The following is an 18,156-nucleotide window of genomic DNA, read 5'->3' as shown; positions in this document are numbered from 1 at the left end:
TGCCACATGGTCTGTGGGATCTTAGTTTCCTGACCAAGGACTACGCCTGGACCCTCAACAATGAAAGCACCAAGTCCCAACCACTAGGCTGCCAGGGAATTCCCCTTTCTCTTGTGGATCTGTAAAGAATCTTTTCCTACTTGGTATCTACCTTAGGCAGGGATTAATCACACACCCAGACACATCTGTGTCTAGACAGGCTATAAAGTTTGTAATTGCTGGGTTAATAGAAACCTCTCAACTTTAGTCCTCCCAGAGTTAAACACAACCCAAGGTTTCCCAGCAAGCTAATAAAAATAAAGTGGAGAAAATTATATGCTTTAAGAAGTTCTCTTAAAGACAAATCTTGTTTAAGAAGATTTAACACCAATATTAACAGAAACTAGTAAAATAATGTTAGAAAAGAATTTTCTAATTCTATTATTTTGATACAGCAAGAGCTTTTGATTTGGCTTAAAAAAATTTTTTTTAAAACAAACATTAGCACCAAACAGAAATTAAACAATTCCACAGTTTTTGATCAACTCAAAGGAGAAAATGCTGTTTCTCCTTGTTCATTAGGGAGACAGTGTTTACAAGGCAATACCATATAATGGTTTGAGTAAAGTTTGGCCTCTGGAGGCAAACTGTTCTGGTTCAAATCCTCAAAAACGTCTACTAGCTGTGTGATTCTGGCAAAGGTACTTATTAATGGCTCTAAGCATCAAGGTGTTTATCCATAAAATGATGACGATAACTATACCTAACTCACTGGGTTGTTATATAAAATGAATCAGTTTGCACATATGAATCCTGCTCTGTGTTCTCCCCTGGACAGTCTGTTCTTTCCATTTCAACTGCGAGTGACGTGCAAGTCCACTTGGTCCCAATCTGTTGCCTGATTGATCTCTATTCTATAGCCTCAATTTGGGGCATCTCCATTTGGGGGGGGGGTCACACACTGCAAAATCATTCCCCGAACCGCACAAGCCCATGACCCTCCATCTCCAACCACTTTGCCCTGCCGACCACTCTTACTTCTTTTCTCCCTTAAATATCTAAGCTCTAAAATGACCTGTTTTTTCCCTTATGTCAACATACCCAGGACCCAGCCATTATAATCCTCACCACCAGCGAGTCCTATAGATTCTGTCCGTATTATTTATTTCACATGGATCTCCTCTATCCCATCACTGCCACTACAATTCAGAAACTCATTATCCCAACCAGGGCGCAGAAGTTCCCAGTGGTTGCCAGTCTGTCTTCTGGTGAAAAGGTTTCCCAGTTCTCTGCACACTGAGTCAAGACTAAACTTCAGCTTGGCATTTCAATTCTCCCCCTCAGAGCTGCCTACCTACCTTTTACACCTTGTCTCTTAGCACTGTCATCTGTGCATCCATCCTCCAAGACCAGCTGATCACTGTGTTTCCTGAGCACATGTGCTTTGGCCCTCAGGCCACTGCTCAACTGGCTCCTCTCCTGCATCTCAGCATCTGGAAATCTGACCCTTCAAAGATCATCTCTAATATTACCTCCCCAAGAGGCCTTTTCTGATCTCAACAGGACGTGAGTGTCCCCTCATGAAACCCACTAGTACTCTGTCCCTACCTTACTCCACTCCTTATTATAGTGACCTCTGTCCATGTCTGTTCCCCTTACCAGACTGTAAATTCTTTCAAAGCAGAAGCCAATAGTCTTTGCCAAAACCAAATGTGACCTTCACCTGATAAGAGACATAATAAAGGGTAAAGTGCACATATCTTCCTACTGATGGTTTAATAGATTTGCAGGAGTTTATTGCATTATGAAATTGTACTGTAGAGTATATTAAAAAGGCATAAAACAATCTGAAAGCAAAGAGGGTGGACCGAACATATTGTTTCAGAGTTTAGTTGAATATGGTTGTACCACATAAGCAAAAGCAAGTGTTGGAATTCGGCCATCCAGGTAAGAAAACAGCCAGTGGATTCCTCAGCCTTCATAACCCAAGTAGACAGTCCCACTAACTGACTCATAAAACCCTTGATCTTCCTGTGAAGTTGGCCAAGATGAATAAATGGGTCTTTCCTGGATCTGGTATGTGTCATACAGTCTATTTATCAAATTTGGTGGCCTTTATGAATCTTTAAAATCTACACAAAATCCCCTTTATTACCACAATAACTCTGCATTAATTCGGGATATGCAATCATCTGGACTAGAAGTAAAACAGGCTATCAGAGGATACTCTGAAATTGGCGCAGAGGAAGAAAATGGGAGTTTAGCAATGCCAATGATGAACAGATAGTAGATATGGAACATGCAGAGGGAAGCAGAAAACCCAAATCCCTGAAAACTTGGCTGGGCTGAGTCCTAGCGGGACAAAAGACAAACATCTCAAGGTCTGTGACCAAGTCAAGAAAGGGAAAAAACTGGGACACTGAAAACCATTCAAACATTAAGAACAGAGGGCATTATGATGTAGGAAAATAAGAGGGGGTTGGGGAGAAGGAGACAAGAAGAGCACATGGCAAGACAATGACCGTGTGATACCAATACATATAAATGAGAGGTGGTTTGCATTAAGAAGAAGGATATTTAGTGTTTCTATAGCAATTCTTTTCTTTTTTTTCTACTGGGAGTTTAGTTATCTTTAACAGCTATCAGCTCTTCCATGTTTTTATTCATTCATCCACCCATCCAATCATCCACCCATCCATCCAACCATTCATCCATCCATCCAAAACTCTAAGAATCTAGAGACATACTTGCATTTAATTCTGGGAAACAAGTGAGATCAAGATATTAACAAGTGCCCTCTTTTAGAAGAAGAGGTACGAAGAGGTGACAAGCCCAGGCCGATGTAGTGAGCTCCTTGTAGGCTCTGGTCCTAGCATTCAGGACTCTCTCCACTGGATTCCACTCTTGATCCCTATCTAGCCTGATTGTCCCAGAGGTTTTTCTATCAGCTGCCACCTACCTATACAATCTATTGTGTTTATAGATAGGAAGCAGTGCAAAGAATTTCCTTTTCTTAGTACGCACTGCTATTGTGCCATCCTAGGTCTGAAAGGCATGGGAAACTGAGACTCACTGTTCACGAAGACGGCAAACCTCAGGAAGGACAGGTAGCGCTCCCCTTCAATGGGGTTCCAGCCGACATCAGGGTATCCTTTGGCTAGAAGCATGGGGCAGCTCTGTAGTCCACAGCCTGCCAAGTAGGTCACCACCTGCCAAGAACAAAACAAAAGTTAAGTGCCCAGGTTTTTTTTTTGAATGTAAGTTTTTTATATAGCTGGTAAGGCATGCACAATTCTGGGAACTGAAGGGTTTTCATTTCTCTAGAAGCTGGAGACAGCCCACTACTTTCCAAGTAAATAATTTAGCAGATTTGAAATTGGAACCTTTTACTCATTTTTGTTTCCAAGCAATTGACAAGACTGATAATAACTGCTATGTAGATATAAGCCATATGCTGTGATTTCCCGGTTCTGGCAAGAGGGACATGCCATTTAAAAGTTCTGGCAAGAGGGACATGGCATTTAAACGTAGGCCTAACTAAGGTGCCACGGGGGAGACAATGGTGGATGCAGGCTGGGCCTGTTCATTTGACCATGAGATTTCAAAACCAAAATGTTCAGTCACTGGTTGACTGGGTGGGCTCTCCTTCTCCTCTACAGACTTCCCTGGGTACCCTCTCTCTCTTCTCCCTGCCTCCTGGTCTCCCTTCTGAGGGAGACTCAGGGTCCCTGATGAGCAGTTATCATGTGAACAGGTGAACGTGGCTGAGGGTGGGCTGCTGAGCGTGGCACCCTGGGGCACTGTCTTATCGTGTGAGAATCATTACCTAATTTTAAATACAGGTGTCAGTTAGCATCATATCACCTAAATGAAAACTGAGATATTTATTGCTATTTAAATGGATGAATACCCAAGTCTGACTAAACTCTCTCTCAGAGGCAGAGGCCAGGAATGCCCAGGGAATTCACAGAACAGCAATCACGTAACTTGCTGCTGGGTGCACAGCTCCTGAGTTCATGTGTGTATGGGGTGGGGTGGGGTTTGTCTTGTTTCTGTTCTATTCACTTCTTCTTACTAAAACCAGGACGTGTTCCAGAACATAAAAAACTGTATCGTGTTTCTCCGCTGCTTGAAGCCCTCCAGTGGTTTCTGTGGCTCGAGGCTCTAGAGTGAGGACCCATAACATCACAGGTAACAACACGGCCTCTAGAGCCCAGAGCTTTTGACCCTGGCTCTGACACTTGAACCTGATGACCCTGAGGATGTTACCTCATCTCTCTATGCCTCAGTTTCCTCTCCTATAACTGGGGCAATGATAAAAAGGCTTGCCTGAGGATCACGTGACTTAATTCTGAGTGGGGCCTGGCACACAGTGATTCCACAGGTGTATGGACCTCTGCGATCAGCAGCGATGGCAGCATAGGGCCCAATCATTTCTCTTTCTCCTCCCTTCTCAGCCCTCCCTGCAAGCTTCAGGGCTCTGGTCACAGCCAGCTTTCTGAAGTTCAAGCATACCATGCTCTCTTCTCTGAAATTCAAACATTCCTGGCACACGCTTGTCTTCAATGTGACAGTAGCTTCTGCCCACCCTCGGGGTCACCTCTTTGCTGAGAGCCCTTCCTGATCCCCTTCTTGGGGTCAGATGCCCGCTCCTAGCTGCTCCCAAACCCAGCACACAGTGGACAGCCCTTGCCTTGTCCCCCTCCTCCTGACTAGACGGCTCCCCTCTAAACTGAGAAAGTGCACCGTCAGTTTCATCAGCTGTCCAGTCAAGGAAACAGTGAAGACAGGATAGGAAGAAGGTGAAGGTGTCTGTGGAGCTGGCAAGTCCTGTCCACAGGAGATGCTCTGGTCCCAATTATCACACGGCTCCCAGGACTCACAGCCCGCCACACTTTCCTTACACGCTGAAGAGGTTCTGATGGAGGCTCAGCCTTTGGTCTGCTTTCCCTTGGCTTGGCTGTGCTATAAGCAGGGGAGGGCAAGCACAGCCCCTCCCCAAGGCCAGTTACCTTCTCGAGGTCTGGCTCCTCTAAGCCCAGCGCTAACTCATTGTTGTCCATCACGGAGGAAGCGGCCACATCCAGCGGGGTGGATCCTCTCATCGAGGGGGAAGCTGAGGAAGAAGGAGAGAAGGGGAGAGAAAGGGAGAAACAGGCCACCGGGCGCTGAGCTGAGGTTGCAGTTCACAGTAATGGCCAGGAGAGGTCAGCAAACACAAAACCTGGATACATCGCGGTCCTCAAAGGGGGGCTGCCCGCCCAGTTCAAGAGCAGCTTTGTTTTCTTTCTTTTTCTTTTTTCTTTTTTTGAGAGAGAATGAGTGGTTTATTAGGAAAGGAGGAAAACAAAGCAAGAGCAGCTCTGTTTTCTATCCTCCCTCCCCGACACTCATTACTGACACTCATTACTGATCGTGAATATAGCTTAAGTTAGAAAATCACTTCATAGGAGCAACTGGGGCCACGTATTTTCAAGTGCTTTTCTAACATGGAAGTCCTTGGGCCATCGTTCTTGAGACCATTCAAAAGCCTCAGATGTCACTTGATAACCAAGCTCACATAACTTGGTCATTTCTGGGGTCACCACCTAGAGTTTAAAAATAACCTGAAACAGATTAGCTCTTAGAATTATATCAGGTCACCAACATTGTCTTTCATTTCCCTTTGTTTGGTTCTTAGGCTAAAATTGAGAAAAACTTTAGGTGGCATTTTATAAAAAGGTTGGTTAGTCTAAGCTTGTTGTTGCTTAGTCCCTAAGTCGTGTGCAATTCCTTTTGCAATGCCATGAGGTTGCATTTGATAAACAGGAAACCCGAGATTTCAGATTTCACGTGCACATAATGTATCTGTGTCTTCCACAAATTCATTTAATTCACATACAGAAGAGTGAGTAAGACAAGTGCCTGCACTGGTTTTCTAACGGTGGTGTTGGATTTACTGTTTGTCCATAGTTGCTCCTGGCCTGGCCTTGCAGCTATGAAAGCACTGGCTGGTTAGCTGATGGGACAGGCATGTCGCCTGCAGCCAGCCTGCCAAGAAGGGATTGGATCCATGACCTTGGAATTATTAGCACTGCTCCCTGGTCAGCTGAATGGGTTGGGAGGTGCTGGATCTCCAGACTACATCCATACTCTCAGGTAGCATTTCATGAACCCTGGGTCCCCAGAGAGAGGAGGCAAAACTATGTGACTATAAACTGTGTGCCTAAGCCAAAACAAATCTGCGATTGTTACTGTCACCATGGCTGGTTGGCAGCGACTTCTCTCCTTAGGTTGGAAAGCAGAGACAGGGTATTATTATTATCTCACGTTTTGAGACCAGGTAGGATTCCTTCTTCTATTTAAAAATACCCATAGCACACATGTGACTTCTTTGCTTTTACTGCCTAAGTGGCCAGCAAGGGAAGGGTAACCCGAGCCAACTGCAGAGGTTATAACAGGACCTACCTAGGCCAACACTGCTGTTCTCCAACAGGTAACTTAGGTGCTCAAACATGGCCTTCTGATTTTGTCGGCTGATTCGACAGAAATAGCACAGGAAGCGGCAACAGCTAGCAACCATCTTTGGAAAGGCAATCTGCAGGGAGAAGTAGAAAGTGTCACGGGGAAGAGTCTATCACGAAGCCTTTCTGAAAAGGCTGACTTCAAAGAGTCTTAGGTGGGAGCCTTGCAAGCTGTGAACAGTTGGGAAAAAGAATTTTCTCCTTGCTTCCGGTTGTTTCCAAGACATTTTCATTGGAGCGACAGAGAATAGACACCTAAGAAGAGGCTTCTAAAAATATTGAGAGCTAATTATAGCTCCTGAAGTATCTTTCTTTCAAAAAAAAATAGATGTCAAGCCAGAATTCTCATCATCCTCAGATGTTATGTGAAATTGTTCAGCCCTACATCAGACCACTGTTTCTGAGTAGGAAGGGAGGGGACAGAAAGGGAGATGGCTGATCACAGAAAACAAGCCCTAGCGCTGTATCAAACCCGAGTCTTCTGGGTGAAGATCGGCCTCTCCTGCTGGAGAAGCCTCAACAGCATCACCCTTTCAGACTCTGAGCCTCCCCCAGATACTTCTGTCCGTGATCACCACTCTCCTATGTGCTCCTAGAGCATTCATAACATGATTCTTCCAATTTAGCACCAAAGTGCCAACTTCTATTACCATCAAAAGTGGTTGGCTTCTCTGCTTAACAAAGTAATTAGCATCTCCAGGGTCTGGCCACATCTTCTGTTTGATCAATCATGCTCAGTAAACGGTGTCAGTGTTAACCTTGGCTCAGGATCCAAGAAAGCCCTTGGTTTCCACTTTTAGAATCATGGAACGTGCTCTAGGAAGTAAGATTCTAAAAGTTAGTCTGTCTGCTTGCTGAGGCACACAGATGTTTGTTCAGAGGTCTTCTGGGGAGAGTCCACTTTCCTGAGAGATCAGAAGGAAGCAAATGAGGAGCAAGGTGAATGGGGCTCCTGGGTTCTTCCTTCACAACGCTCACCTGTCAATATTGGTGGCACTGCTTTCCTAGGACCAGGTACTCTAGAATTTCCAATATTTAAAAACATCCCCTATCTGTTGCCTTAGAACCTCTGTGACTCTGAGAAGGACCTGGACAAGGTGCAATGCCTGCCCAGGTGGGCCCTATTGGCACTCCCTGTCCCTTGGCAGCAGGATCTCCCGGGCCCCTTATGGCAGGGCTGGCTAGGAAATCGACATTGTCAGGAGCTTGGCTCAGACAGGAAACATGTACACTCTGGTGGGAACAGTGCCAGGATCGTTATTAAAATCCTGTTCTCCTTTAGAACTGCCTTCTGACACAGTACCAAACACACCAGGCTCCTAAGTGGAACCCGGAGGAATTCCATCTTGGAAGGAGCAGGACTGCAGATGAGGATGCGAAGGAGACTGAGCAGCCCAGTGAAATGAGTGAGAATTCTTACACTGGCCGGGTCCCATCTCCTTGCTCCTTCTTGGCTTTGTGCTCATCCCCGTGCCCTCTCTGGGAAGAATCAGTAGGCAGTAGGCACCAGCCACATGCAGGGGTCAAATTCAAGATAGACTCTCCTTGGAGCATTACCTGAGACTTTTCTGCACCCAGCACGTTCACCATCACCTCCATGACTGTCTCATGCATGCCGAGGACTCTCATGAGGTTGGGGTGCTGGTAAAACACCTTGTTGTTCATTATGTCTCTAGGGTGATCGGAGATAGAAGTCAGCCCTTGCTTATTTCAATGCCACAACAATTCAGTGTTGAGCACACACAAATGTACACGCATACACATTCAGGGTGAACTAATGTATGAGTTTGATCCCTGAGTTGGGAAGATCCTCTAGAGAACAGAATGGCTACCCCCTCCAGTATTTTTGGCTGGAAAATTCCATGGACAGAGGAGCCGAGGAGTCGGGCAGGCTACAGTCCATAGGGTCACAAAGAGTCGGACATGATGGAGGGACTAAAATTTTCACTTCTAATGTACATGCCATCTGCTGGAAAGATGGTCAGAAGGTACTAGGTTGGTGGAATATATGTGGAGGGATGTTTTTAGCTGATAGGAATATCTTATGCTCATTTATTTCTACTTTTTTTTTCTTTTAAATATTTCCTTCTGATGACATCAAATAGCTGCCCCTCGGTTTTTTTGTTTTTTTTTTTGCTTGTGATAGTTTTGAGATAGCTCAAACCACTGAATTTCTCTTCTTCTGTGTATTAAGGGTCTTCTATTTTTTGTTCTCTTGTCCTTATATCTATGTCTCTATGTACTTTAGTTATCCAAATGGTAGGGTAGGGTTGTGCCCTTTTCTTAAGGCAACTGTGTATTAGGTGCCAACAATATTTTGGGACAGTAGCACTCAATAAAATGATCAAAATGAAACATAAAAAGAATTACGTTTTTATGTCATTCAACATAAATCACATATTAAAGCTGCAGGCAAATCAAAATACAGAGGCACCCTGTGACCTGGCTGTGTAATACTTTGCAAGTGGTTACTCTCAGCCCATATCCCTTTCTCCAGAGGGTTGCAGCTGTTAAAAGGAGACACCACTAGGTTTTAGTGCAGCTATGTCTACCAAAGAGCTGGGAGAAAGGCTAATTCTGCAGCTGTTTCCTCTTTCCATAAAAGTCTCTTCACCTCTATTGTAAGATTCCTCTTTGGAAATGAATTTAAGGAATCCATGTATCCCCTCATCCTGCCTCAACTGCCAGTGTCCCTGTTCTGGGTCTCGTGATACTCCTTTACTTTGCTGGTTTGAGGGTGGTAGGATGACAATTCCATCAGCAGGAAGACTATGGTTCTAGTGCTTGATTTTATTCAGGTAAAACTGTGGGTTCAGTTCAGTTCAGTTCAGTCACTCAGTCGTGTCCGACTCTTTGCAACCCCATGAATTGTACCACGCCAGGCCTCCCTGTCCATCACCAACTCCGGGAGTTCACTCAGACTCATGTCTATCGAGTCAGTGATGCCATCCAGCCATCTCATCCTCTGTCGTCCCCTTCTCCTCCTGCCCCCAATCCCTCCCAGCATCAGAGTCTTTTCCAGTGAGTCAACTCTTCGCATGAGGTGGCCAAAGTACTGGAGTTTCAGCTTTAGCATCATTCCTTCCAAAGAAATCCCAGGGCTCATCTCCTTCAGAATGGACTGGTTGGACCTCCTTGCAGTCCAAGGGACACTCAAGAGTCTTCTTCAACACCACAGTTCAAAAGCATCAATTCTTTGGCGCTCAGCTTTCTTCATAGTCCAACTCTCATATCCATACATGACCACTGGAAAAACCATAGCCTTGACTAGATGGACCTTAGTCGGCAAAGTAATGTCTCTGCTTTTGAATATACTATCTAATTTGGTGATAACTTTTCTTCCAAGGAGTAAGTGTCTTTTAATTTCATGGCTGCAGTTACCATCTGCAGTGATTTTGGAGCCCCCCAAAATAAAGTCTAATACTGTTTCCAATGTTTCCCCATCTATCTGCTGAGAAGTGATGGGATCGGATGCCATGATCTTCGTTTTCTGAATGTTGAGCTTTAAGCCAACTTTTTCATTCTCCTTTCACTTTCGTCAAGAGGCTTTTTAGTTCCTCTTCACTTTCTGCCATAAGGGTGGTGTCATCTGCATATCTGAGGTTATTGATATTTCTCCGGCAATCTTGATTCCAGCCTGTGCTTCTTCCAGCCCAGCATTTCTCATGATGTACTCTGCATATAAGTTAAATAAGCAGGGTGACAATATACAGCCTTGACATACTCCTTTTCCTATTTGGAACCAGGCTGTTGTTCCATGTCCAGTTCTAACTGTTGCTTCCTGACCTGCGTATAGGTTTCTCAAGAGGCAAGTCAGGTGGTCTGGTAGTCCCATCTCTTTCAGAATTTTCCACAGTTTATTTTGATCCACACAGTCAAAGGCTTTGGTACAGTCAATAAAGCAGAAATAGATGCTTTTCTGGAACTCTCTTGCTTTTTCCATGATCAAGCAGATGTTGGCAATTTGATCTCTGGTTCCTCTGCCTTTTCTAAAACCAGCTTGAACATCAGGAAGTTCATGGTTCATGTACTGCTGAAGCCTGGCTTGGAGAATTTTGAGCATTACTTTACTAGTGTGTGAGATGAGTGCAATTGTGCGGTAGTTTGAGCATTCTTTGGCATTGCCTTTCTTTGGGATTGGAATGAAAACTGACCTTTTCCAGTCCTGTGTTAGTCAGTGAATTTATTTTTGGGGGCTTTAGGTTTCTCATCTTCAATATAGAACTACATTACTTAATTAAAGGAACTCTTTTGATATCTAAAATGCGATCTTTCTTGTGGAATACATATACAATGGAATACTACTCAGCCATAAAAAGATGAAATTTTGCATTTGCAGCAATATGAATGGACTTGGAGGGCATTTTGTTAAGTGAAATAAGACAGATAAAGACACATACTGTATGATATCACTTATAAGTGAAATCGAAAAAATACAAGAAACTAGTGAATATAACAAAACAGAAGTAGACACAGATATAGACAGCAAACTAGTGGTTATCAGAGGGGAGGAGAGGATGGGGTAATATAGGGGTAGGGGAATGGGAGGTATAAACTGTTGGGTGTAAGATAGGCTCAAGCATATATTGTATGACACAGGGAATATAACCAATATTCTGTAATAACTGTAAAAGGAAAGTAACCTTTAAAATTGTTTAAAAATTAAAAATTTTAAATTATCAAAACAAAAACAAGCAAATAAATAAAATTCAATCTTTCTAGTGATGTGGCTTCTAAGGAAGATCTACAAGCTATTGTCATGAGGAAATACATTTTGAAGAATTAATGACAATGACTCCCAAAAAAACGGAGGAAAAAGGCTATAATTATTCAAAGGGAAGTCTCAGAAGATTTCCAGTTAAAATCTTAGGTGCTCAAAAAAGTTTCTCTCTTGTTGGGTTGAACACATTGTCCCTTCCTTTGAATTTTTTCATTGCTTCCCTGGGACTATTTTTATCAGATTCAAACTAAATATCTGCTTTTTTCCAAGATTCCTTCCTACTTCTGGGCATGGCCCTTCCCCAAGTAGCCCACTGTCTGGTCTCTGAGGTTATTGAAGGGGACTGCTTTAATGAGCATATAATCCCCAAAGGAGTGGAATCAGGATGGGGAACCCAGAGGTTTTCATGTGACCTGATTTCAGAACTGCCTCCTCTGAAAGCTTGCCCTTGATGGGAATGACCCACCCCAGCCCGTTGATCATGAGTAGCTCCTCCTCCTTGCCCATCCTGACGCTGAGCAGGCAGCGAATTTGGCCCAGGGCGGCTAGCAGGCTGATGGTGTCGCTCACGGAGGCCTGGCTGATGGTATAGGTCTTGCGCAGCGCCTGCAGCAGCTCCCCGATGCTGTCGTACTGCCGCCGCAGAAGGTTGAACATCATCCGGACCAGCTCTGCATCCTGGATCTGGTCCTCCTGGGCCCAGCGGATCATGGTCTGTGAGATGAGCTCCTTCAGGGTCGCTGGAAGGACAAGGGGAAGCACCAGTACTGTGGCTGTCGAAGCTCAGGAGCACTGCGCACCTCTGTCACTCCACTCAGTGGTAATGTACAACATCAGCGGGGTAGGGTTAAAAACATTCTTAAAGGTGGATTATGGCACACAGAGAAGTAGAACACATACCAAAAGGCAGGCGCAGGAGCCATACTATAATAAAAGAATATCTTCAATTTGAACTGAGAAGGCTGCTGCTGCTGCTAAGTCACTTCAGTCATGTCCAACTCTGTGTGACCCCATAGACGGCAGCCCACCAGGCTCTCCCGTCCCTGGGATTCTCCAGGCAAGAACACTGGAGTGGGTTGCCATTTCCTTCTCCAACGCAGGAAAGTGAAAAGTGAAAGTGAAGTCACTCAGTCATATCTGACTCTTCGCGACCCCATGGACTGCAGCCTTTCAGGCTCCTCCATCCATAGGATTTTCCAGGCAAGAGTACTGGAGTGGGGTGCCATTGCCTTCTCTGACTGAGAAGGCTAAATGTTCTATTTGGATTAAATGGCATTCAGTGATGCTTGAATGATGCTGGACATAGAAGACAAAATAAGATGCCTTCTTGCCATCAGGATGCTCACAACTTGGTTCTTCACATTTTCATTTTGACTTAAAAGCTACATTTTATCCTTATTTTGTAATACGATGCAATGCACACTAAGATGGGGTTGTGTATAAGTGCCACAGGATAGAGTGGGGAGTGATTCTGGATGGACGAAAACATAAGAAGACATTGGGCACTGCCTCTTAGGAGGAAAGCACCATTAAGTGCTAGGATTTCTCTACCATAAATACTATCCTCCAAGTATTCTACAGATACCATCTACTATGAACTGAGTAAGCCATACCACTGATTCAAGAACACTAAAACATATTTGAGATGACACAAACATAAAAATACATTAGGGGATGGAGAGAAGTAGACTGAGAACCTTCTATTAGGTCCAAAGACTTTGCCACCAGACATCTGAGCATCACCCTGAACTGATTGTGTTGTCCTGGATCTTTGGCAGGAGTCAGCTGACACTGTGTCAAATGCTTCACAAGCATCAAGGGAGAAACCAGTATGAGTGAATGCAGAACGTATCAGGGCTCACGCTGGTTGCACAGAAACACCACTGGCTGCACAAGTAAAGGAAAGATGGCTCAGGTGGGAACCAAACCAGCACTGGGACCTTCACAGGTTGAACTGAATGGCCCCTGCGAAGTGCTGATGGGCATTGGTGTGGGAAGATGACCAAAAGGGAGACGCAGATCTGAGCAGGACAGTGTGATAGGGGACCCCCCAGAACGTCTGGGAGGCACTGCTCACCCCACTCCAGGTCACACACATTTCCCGAAGATGCTGTAACACAGTGAGACACGCTGCTCTTATTACTGCGTCCAAGTCCAGCTCGGCCTGCCACATTCCTGCAAGGTATGGATGGCACCAAGACCCTTAATTCAGACCGGTGATAAAGGCAGAGCGCAGGGGCTGATGAGGGTTACGCAGTTCTTCAGTGAAAGCAGTGGGAATAAGCTCAGATAGGTGCTTTCAGTAGCCGGTGCCCTGTCTTACATAATGTCCTACCTCTGTGACATTAAATATGGCAGGTGTCTTCTCTACATACAATAACGGCTCATCATAAGGATATGAAAACTGAACTTTGTTACCAAAGCTCCAGAAGAGCTCTAGATGTAAGGATTAATTCACCTTACTTCTGTGTCTATCACCCCTGGGGGAGTTTTAGGTTTAGACAGGAAACACAAGCTAAAAATCTTAAAAAAAAAAAAAAAAAGGATACCCAAGGCAGAGAGAAGCACAGTTAAAAAATGTTCCTAAGAGATCTCACTAGGCAGGGACTGCTGACTAACATTTGTTAGGTTAGACAATACCTGAACTTTCTGGGGGAGAAAAGTTAGTTACTGTCTAAGCCTGGTCTCCTCTCAGGAACTTGTTTCCTCAGCAGTCAAATGTGAAAGTTTCTGTTTCTCCTACTTAATAGTCACACTAATGAGTAAAAGCAGGACAAAACCATAGATATTCTTGCATGCAACATAAGCTTACCCGGGCCTGTACGTACAGCTTCCTCTTAAGCCTGACTTAGGACTGAAAGAATTACAGTTCTCAATACTTACAACCAAATTCTTTGCAGAGATAATACACATGACCACAGTCCCTGCCACACATGAAAAGCAACCAGAAGTATTAACCAGCTCAAGAACCATCCTCTTTTCAACAGGGAATTCTACAGAGTCACAGTGAAACCATGTAAATATTCCCTTAATCTGTCTTTCGGATTAATTCAAGATTCGGGTGAGCTCTTAGCCACACACTGACTTATCAATCCAAATCAATATTTATAGCCTAGAGAATGGTTCATTTCAGCATAATACCTCATGAGAGGGCAAATGGGAAAGGAAATAGCTATATATATATATATTTTTGGAAAGGGCAAGATTTTATTTTTGTATAGTTTATTTACAATATTGTGTTAATTTCTGCTGGTTAGCAAAGGGATTCCGTTATGTCTATGTGTGTGAATATATATATATTATATATACACAGTCTTTTTAAAAATTTTCATTTCCATTGTGGTTTATCACAGAATATTGAATACAGTTTCCTGTGCTATACAGGGGACCTTGTTATCCAATGTGTATGTAATAGGTTTGGATCTGCTAATCCCAAACTCCCAATCCTTCTCCCCTATCCCCTTCCCCTGGACAACCACAAGTTGGTTCCCTGTGTCTGTGAGTCCATTTCTGGGAAACAGCTCTTTAGCCTGAAAGGGAAGAACAAGAAATGCCCCATGGGTTCTTTGTCCAGGTCCGCCTTTAATGTATATGTGAGGCAATGGGCTAAACAATTATCCAGCATGTGTGACCAAGCTAATGCTCAGTTAAAAAACTGTGACCCCCCAAGCTCCTGACAGAAAAAGCACCCCATCATTGTGTATTGATAGGCAGATGTAACTCAGTAGAAGGCACAGCATTTAAGACCATCCTTGTTGGATAAGGTTTCAGCTTGTGAGACCAAGGTTCGGAAAGTGAGAGAAAGTATAACTATGAGAAGAAAACGAACTGGGGACGGCGGGAAAAACATTCTTAAGGGCCCTGAGAAGCACGGCGTACTTTGCGGCCTGACATACGCTGGAGACCTAGCACCCACCAAGCAAACCTAGGCTGAATCATGAACTTTTAAAGGTCTGAACACCTCTGGGACTGAGAAAATGGAGCTTTATACCCCTGGCAGCAATGCAGTTGAAAATTGCTCAGACTTTAATTAGCTCCCACGAACCAGCAACAGAGCAGCATAAATGAACCAGGGTAGAGAGGTTAAAAAGAACACATTTTCTAGAATGTGATAGGTTCTTCATGTAACTGCATATCTGGGGATTAAAATAATTAATGCACATAACCATCTCTGGCACAAACCATGGGCTTAATAAAAGGTAACTCTTATGCTATCTGTGCCAGTAACTATAAAAGTTTGGTTCACAGACCCCTGGGGTCTCCAAGACCCTTCAGGCAGTTTGCAAGGCCCGTTGTACTTTCATAATAATTCTAAGATGCTATTTGTCTTTTTCATTGTGTGATTAGCTGCACTAATGGTGCAAAAGCAATAGTAGGTAAAACTAGTGGGGCAAAAACAACAGGTGGGTCCTTAGCACAAAATCAAGACAGCAGCACCAAACTCTGCTTTCCTGCTGCATTACCAGAACAACGCCCAGTACTGCTTGCATCTGAATGCTCTGAGCAGCATAGAAAGATTATTACTTTTATTAACAACAAACAACTGATGCTGAAGCTGAAACTCTAATACTCTGGCCACCTGATGTGAAGAACTGACTCACTGGAAAAGACCCTGATGCTGGGAAAGATTGAAGGCAGGAGGAGAAGGGGACGACAGAGGATGAGATGGTTGGATGGCATCACCAACTCAATGGACATGAGTTTGAGTAAACTCCGGGAGTTGGCGATGGACAGGGAGGCCTGGCGTGCTGCAGTCCATGGGGTGGCAAAGAGTTGGACACGACTGAGTGACTGAACTGAACAACAAATTCCTGAGTATACATATTTCTAAAGCACTTCTGTTGTACAAAGGCCAGTGGTTTTCCTAAGGAAAAACACCTGTGTGATTGTCATGATTGTTGCTAGCTAAACTAGCTGCTTCTTCTTGGAATGCCATCTTAATTAAGAGAACAACAACAAACTATGGTTAATCACACTTGAGTAAGTGACAGATATTTTCTTAAAATGAAACAAGCCTGTCACTTCAAGGAAAACAACTCTTAGGACTTCTTGCCAAATTTAAAATTCAAGCTTTCAAGAGAAAACTAGAATTTTGGAAAATGTTTATCTGCCACTGTGAGTTTGACAGCTTCCCAACATTTAAAGACTTTTTTGATTAAGTTGTTGATATTAATGAATGTAATTTAAGAAATAGTTTATAATAAACTGTGTCAACATTTGAAAGCTCTGTATAATTCAGTGAACCAGTCATTTCCCAATGATCAATGTGTAATGTTACAAAAACATCATGGATAAAAGAATCCACTTAAAAAACAAGATAGACCAATGGATTGTTATATAACCAAATTTTAAAAAGTCTTTACTATTATTTCAAATTCCACACAGCAAATAACTGAGACTTAACATAGTATCCAAAGAATATCCACAATTATCTGAAAAGGCTACTAATAGTACTCCTTCTCTTTCCAACTGTATATCTGTTTGAGGCTAATTCTTTAACCAGACATAAGAATGAAAAAAATCCAGCTATCTTCTAAGTCAGACATAAGAGATTTATAAAAATGCAAAATATCACCAATCATTTTTTTGAATGATTAAACATTTAGCAGTTTTGCATAGAAGTTATTTATGTAACATGTAATGGGTTTACTCTATTATTATGTATTTATTTAAGTACAGTTAATTTATAATATTATAGTAGTTTCAGGTATCCAACAGACTTATTGTGATATTTTTATAGATTATATTTGATTTAAAGTTATAAGATAGTGGCTATATTCTCTGAGCTGTATACTATATCACCACAGTTTTTTTAAAAAAATATAAATATATTTATTTTAATTGGAGGCTAATTACTTTACAATATTGTATTGGATTTGCCATACATCAACACGAATCTGCCAGTTTATTTCATTCATAGTAGTTTGTATCTCTTCCTCCCCTGTCCAATCTTGCCCCTCCCCTCTTTTCTCTCCTCACTGTGCCCAATGCTAATCACTACTTTGTTCTCTAAATCTGTGGGTTTGTTTCAGTTTTGCTATATTCATTTATTTTTTAGATTTCACACATAAGTGATAATACACTGTGCTTGTCTTTCTCTGAATTATTTCATTAAGCATAACTGGGTTTCTTATTTTTCAATGAATTAACAAATATTTTAAAAAATCTCAGTTTTAAATTCTATTTTAGTTTCACTTGTGTAATATAATAGATACAATCCTCATAAACTAAGGCATATTGGGATCCTTGGTAAGTTTTAAGAGCATAAAGGGGCCTCAAGGCTGAAATTTAGAGGATCACTGTCTCTATAAAAGGGTCTACCTTAGGGGATGGCTGTTACTGGAAGGCAAATCATTCCCTTTGGCTAAGATAAACCCTGTTCCATTAGATTGTGATTCTAATCAAGTGGTTGAGACCAGAACCTTGAAAACTGTGCCTTAGGAAGCTTTCTCTGTTTCTGGATGAGAGGTAAATTAAATGAGCATAAAGAGAGTTAAGACAGCTCACGTGAGAAATAAAGTGAAGATTAAAGAATCATTATTTTGAAAATTGAATCCTGGCAGTCAGCAAGGGGTCCGACCATTATTCATTCATTACCAAAGGGCTCCCCACCAGCCTGAAGGGCCCTAAGCTTCCCTCTTTCATTTGGGTTGAAGATGAGTCACCTTGGGAGCAAGGAGGGAGCCAGGTATCTTTGACACCGATGCAGCCAGGCCCTCTGCAGCCTGCTCTGCAGCCAGTACAGTGAGGCACAGAGAAAAGGAGGGCTGCAGGCTGTAGAGCAAAGCACTAATTTTCTGCCCCTGACATTTGCTGACCCTTCAGCAAAGACTTTATTCTCAGTAACACCTGAAACCAGGGTGGTCTGCTCTAGAAGGGTTTGCTCTGTAGGCCATGTGTATCCACGCCTCAGGACACACCTCACTCATCCAATTCTGCCTGGCCTCATCTTAG

General features: G+C 43.1%; 1 protein-coding gene across 1 annotated transcript in view; it reads right to left on the bottom strand.

The window, feature by feature from the left end:
- Positions 1-18,156, bottom strand: part of RYR3 (ryanodine receptor 3) — a 573,948-nt gene that overhangs the window by 137,823 nt on the left and 417,969 nt on the right. The window contains exons 39-43 of the mRNA XM_040227012.1: positions 11,669-11,942; positions 8,040-8,154; positions 6,427-6,556; positions 4,992-5,095; positions 3,053-3,188 (exon numbers count right to left, since the gene is read on the bottom strand). Of these exons, the coding sequence (XP_040082946.1) occupies positions 3,053-3,188; positions 4,992-5,095; positions 6,427-6,556; positions 8,040-8,154; positions 11,669-11,942 (759 nt within the window). The remainder of the gene's footprint in view (positions 1-3,052; positions 3,189-4,991; positions 5,096-6,426; positions 6,557-8,039; positions 8,155-11,668; positions 11,943-18,156) is intronic.

Source organism: Oryx dammah, unplaced genomic scaffold (assembly GCF_014754425.2).
Source record: "Oryx dammah isolate SB20612 unplaced genomic scaffold, SCBI_Odam_1.1 HiC_scaffold_26, whole genome shotgun sequence".
NCBI lineage: Eukaryota > Metazoa > Chordata > Mammalia > Artiodactyla > Bovidae > Oryx > Oryx dammah.
Note: the sequence above shows the minus strand (reverse complement) of the source record. Positions and strands in the feature narration are given on the sequence as shown.